The sequence below is a fragment of the Pollachius pollachius genome (genome assembly GCF_949987615.1).
Source record: "Pollachius pollachius genome assembly, chromosome: 17".
In the NCBI taxonomy this organism is placed as follows: Eukaryota; Metazoa; Chordata; class Actinopteri; order Gadiformes; family Gadidae; genus Pollachius; species Pollachius pollachius.
The window spans coordinates 1,738,271-1,743,270 of NC_136950.1; the positions used below are offsets into that span (position 1 = coordinate 1,738,271).

General features: G+C 50.0%; 1 protein-coding gene across 1 annotated transcript in view; it reads left to right on the forward strand.

The window, feature by feature from the left end:
- Positions 1-2,716: 2,716 nt before the first annotated feature.
- Positions 2,717-5,000, forward strand: part of LOC307088623 (sodium channel protein type 5 subunit alpha-like) — a gene marked incomplete at both ends in the record, with an annotated part of 120,366 nt that continues 118,082 nt past the window's right edge. Inside the window, 3 exons of the mRNA XM_079754574.1 lie at positions 2,717-2,839; positions 3,316-3,459; positions 4,084-4,202. Of these exons, the coding sequence (XP_079610700.1) occupies positions 2,717-2,839; positions 3,316-3,459; positions 4,084-4,202 (386 nt within the window). The remainder of the gene's footprint in view (positions 2,840-3,315; positions 3,460-4,083; positions 4,203-5,000) is intronic.

The window sequence follows — 5,000 nt, forward strand, 5'->3', positions numbered from 1 at the left end:
GTGGCACAAACTGCCGGTAGTACCCTGCCAGCCCCAGGAACCGCCTCACCTTCTTCTTGGTCCTGGGCCGAGGGGAGGCGGTGACTGCCGCGGTCTTACCGACCTGTGGCCGGACCTTATTCCAGTTTAAGAGATAATCCATGTAGGTGCAACCCAGCCCCAGTTTTCTTTAATGAGGTCCAGGATGCCCCTGGGCTTGCGCTCATAGAGCAACTCAAATGGGGAAAACCCAGTGGAAGCCTGGGGCACTTCCCACACTGCAAACAATAGAGGGTCTAGCCATTGATGCCAATTTCGAGCATCCTCGTGCACAAATTCACGGATCATGGACTTTAACGTCCGGTTAAACCTCTCACACAAGCCGTCTGTGGCTGGGTGATAGGAATTCGTGCGGATGGCCTTGACCTTCAACAACCCGTAAAGCTCGCTAATCGTGCGTGACATGAAATTGGTGCCCTGGTCAGTGAAAATCTCTTTCGGGATTCCCACCTGCGATATGACATGAAACAACGCCTGCGCAACACTCTTCGCGGAGATGTTGCGCAACGGAATTGCTTCTGGGTATCGGGTTGCGTAGTCGATCAGGACTAACACAAATCGATACCCCTGTGCGGAACGTTCTAATGGCCCGATAATGTCCATGCCAATGCAGTCGAAGGGAGCTTATACCAGGGGAAGGGGCCGCAAGGGAGCCCTAGGGACGGCCGGGGGATTCACCAACTGACACTCGGACCAGGAGGTGCACCACCTGCGCACCTCCGCCCGAATCCCCGGCCAATAGAACCGAGCCATTATCCGGTGAGTGTTTTATCGTACCCCAAATGGCCCGCCATTGGGCTATAATGCACCGCCTGGAAAAAAATTTCCCGGCGGCTCCTAGGCTCACTCTGGGTGTCACGACCCACCCGATAAAGCCTATCCCTAACCACCACAAAGTGTGGATAAGTCAGCACTGCGTCTGGCTGTACCCGAGAACCATCAACGGCTATCACCTGGTTGTAGGCTGAGCATAGGGTAGCGTCACGAGACTGCTCGAGGGGGAAATCCTCCACCGGTGGGAACCTCGGCGCTGGGACCTCGGATTGAGGATCCCCCGCCCCCGGTCCCTGAACAGCTTTGGATGTCCCCACATCGGCACAGAACACAACACCCGACATATATGTCCCTACCTGTCGTGTCCGCACCCCTGTAGTCCCCGTAACAGCCTGTGGAAACCCAGCCCAATCCAACCCTAGCCGTTGAAGAAACGCCGCGAAGAAACACTCCTTGCGACTACGGGACCCACTTTGCAATAACAAGATGGAAGAAACAGGAAAAATCCAGATATGTTAGATTTTTTTTAAAGAAATGTGGAATTGATAGGATTGTTTTTAATCACCTGATCTTTTATATTTATATCCAAACATCGGCTTTGTTAGCGGGAAGCGATTTGATTGGCCACAGGCTGCGTCTACAAAGACTACTCCCTTATATGTCAGACAAGCCCTTCTTCATCCACCAACGGACGTGTGCAGTGTGAACGCGGCATCACTGCTAATAATACATTATTCCACTATCCACTGTCCACTGTCCACTGTTATGGAGACGTTGCATGCACCTGCAGCCTGGCAATGAGTTGTGGTCTGGTGGGTCACCTGCAGCCTGGCATTGACTTACGGTCTTGTTGAGTCACCTGGAGTAGCAATCTCACCTCATTAAAAAAATATTTTTGTCTGCAGCAAAACTGTTTCCGCCGATACGCCAAACGGATCAAAGTCGGCTTTTCTGGTGCAACAACATTACGATCAGCTACTTGGTAGAAAATAAATGAACAAATAACCGGCAAACACTGCCAAAAATGCTAATTCAACAAGTACTGCTCTAACCCAACAATCTCAGAGAGAGAGAGAGAGAGAGAGAGAGAGATAGAGAGAGAGAGAGAGAGAGAGAGAAAGATACAGCAAAAGAGAGACAGCGTGAGAGTGAGAGAAAGTGAGACAGACAGACAGACAGAGAGAGAGAGAGAGAGAGAGACAGAGAGAGACAGCAAGAGACGCGCTGATGGGGGCTGTGTTTGGAGGCGGGGGTCATTGGACCGCGGCTGATTGCTTGCTTCAGAGGACTTTTAAAACATCTCCCCCAGAAGTGATCCACCTGGGTCAGAAGTCATCCAGACTCATGCTAGACCACTAATCACCATCGGGGATCCATGCTAATGTAATCATGGCTCGCTCTGCGGCCCGACGGACATTAACACTACTTGAGATGTGCTTCATCCTCTTCCACGGGGGGAAAAAAAGGAGGAGGAGCAGGAGGATGAGGATGAACCCAGTGCTCCACGCATGATGAACGTTTCTGTCTGTACTGACATTGTGCTTTTGATTATACATGTAAAGGAAAGACATTAACAATATCTCCTTTCCTCCTCCGTGCCTGTTTGTGTGTGTGTGTGTGTCTGTGTGAGTGCATGCCTCTGTGCCTGTTTGTGTGTGTGTTTGTGTGTCGTGTGTGTGTCTTTGTTTGAGTGTTTGCATGTGTGTGTTTGTGTGTGTGTGTGTGTGTGCGTGTGTGTGCCTCTGTGTGTCTGTGTGTGCCTCTGTGTGGGTGTGTGTCTGTGTGTGTATGTGTGTCTGTGTGTTCCTCTGTGTGTGTGTGTGTGTGTGTGTGTGTGTATGTGTTTGTGTGTGTGTAGCTGCTGAGCGAGGCCAGTACCTAGGAGGTGGATCAGGATGAGAAGATGGCTGGCTATGTGTTTCCAGTGGGACCAGAGTGTTTGCAGAGGTTCACACAGGACTCGCTGGCCGCCATCGAGCTGCGCATTGCTCAGGAGCAGGCCAGACGTTCGAAGCACTACCAGGAGGTACACACACACACACACGCATTCACACACACACACACACACACACACACACACACACACACACACACACACACACACACACACACAGAGGGACAGGGGGAGTCTATGGTGAGTGGGAGTGGTTTATGTGAGTGGGAGGGGCTTAGGAGAGAGTTACCGGCTAGCCAGCATTGTTATTTGTATAAAGTATCAATTATAGGATGTGGGTTTACAACATTATTGAAATCACTTTTGACCAGTATTGACAACAGTTGCTTATGTTATGCTCGGAGCTAGTTGAAGAAGGTTAACATTGCAACTTGTTCCCGTTTCTTTGTGTGTTAGCCTGTTGCTTTTGTGTTTAATTGGTTGTATGTGTGGCCTCCTGATGGCTTCTTGTACAAAGATGTCTGCTATTTCAGGATTAACAGGCACATACAGCAAACAGGCACAGCAGCCCCGATAAGAGCTCTGATAGGAGGGTTGTGTGTGTGCAGGACCTGGGCGATGTGGAGCTGCCCAGCCCTCGAGGAGACCTGGAGGCCGGGAAACAGCTGCCCAGGATCATCGGGGAAATCCCCTCCCATCTCGTGGGCCTACCACTGGAAGACATCGACCCCTACTACTTTAAGGAGCAGAGGGTAGGACACACCTCGAGGGGCGAGAGAGAGCGAGAGAGAAAGAGAGAGAGAGGGAGAGAGAGAGAGAGAGAAAGAGAGAGTGATGTAGAAAGAGAGAGAGAGAGAGATTAAGAGAGAAAGGTAAATGTTGAGATGCATGTTAGAAAACCAGAGAGAGACAGAGAGAGAGAGGGAGAGAGAGCGAGAGAAAGAGAGAGTGATGTAGAAAGAGAGAGAGAGAGAGAGAGAGAGAGAGAGAGAGAGAGAGATTAAGAGAGAAAGGTAAACGTTGAGATGCATGTTAGAAAACCAGAGAGAGAGAGAGAGAGAGAGAGAGAGAGAGAGAGAGAGAGCGAGAGAGGCAGAGTACATGAGGAGAGAGAGAGAAAGAGGGAGCTGGAGATAGATGAGTGGGCTGAGTGGATAGGTCAGAGGAGTATTTTGAAAGCATTTCCTCGTGTTGTATGTCCATTAACCTTCCCAGCAGGGAGCCTGTGTGGTTTACGGAGAGGAGGTGAGACAGAGTAAGAGAGGGAGCTACATGGAATGATGAGCAGTTTAAAGAGAGATAGTGAAGACATGGTTTACCTCCTCATCTCTTTAACCATGTTGTTTCCTCCCTGCCCCCCCCCCCCCCCCCCCCAGACCTTCATAGTTCTAAACAAAGGGAAAGCCATCTTCCGCTTCAGTGCCACCTCAGCGCTGTATGTGTTCAGCCCCTTCCACCCCATCCGGAGGGTCTCCATCAGGATCCTGGTCCACTCATATCCTTTACACACTGAGCTGCAGCTGGGGTCAGGGGTCAAGGGTCAGATAGAGGTCAGCTTTCTTCCCTCAGCTGTTTGGGGGATTGGCTAGCATGGAAAATGATGACAACATGCTAATGCTCAGGGGGCTGAAGCTGCCTTCTTAGGCCCCTGGGGGCCCCTGGAGGCCCCTGGAGGATGCCCTGGAGTCCCCTCGGGGCCCTCTGCTATGGGCTCATCATGGGGAAACATATGCTGCCTCCAGTAGGTAAACTTACGTTGCCGCTCTTCCTATCTCCTTCTGAACCCACGGTCAACAACTCTATGATTTAATGATCTGTGAGTGTGTGTATGTTTGTGTGTGTGTATGTGTGTGTATATGTGTGATGTATTGGTTGTATTTCGAAGCAAGATAGTTCCTGAAGCATCATAAACATGACAAACACACATAAATCTACATAAGTCAAACATCCAATACACAAACACACAACCACACACACTAACACAAACAGTTTGATGTAGTTCCTGAAGAATCAAAACATCACTAGTAAATATACTTCACGCACGCACGCACACACACACACCCACACACACACACACACACACACACACACACACACACACACACACATATAGCGTGTCTATCCTAATTAATATACAAAATATGCATCGTCATAATCTCCAGTTGTACATATGCCCACACTCTAGTGGCGACTCATTGCCGTTATCTTCTTAACAAGGTGGGTAGTGTAAGGCGGGTTCTAGCATGCAAGTGAGTGTTAGCGTTCGGCTGTTTGCTACTGTGTGGCATATGAT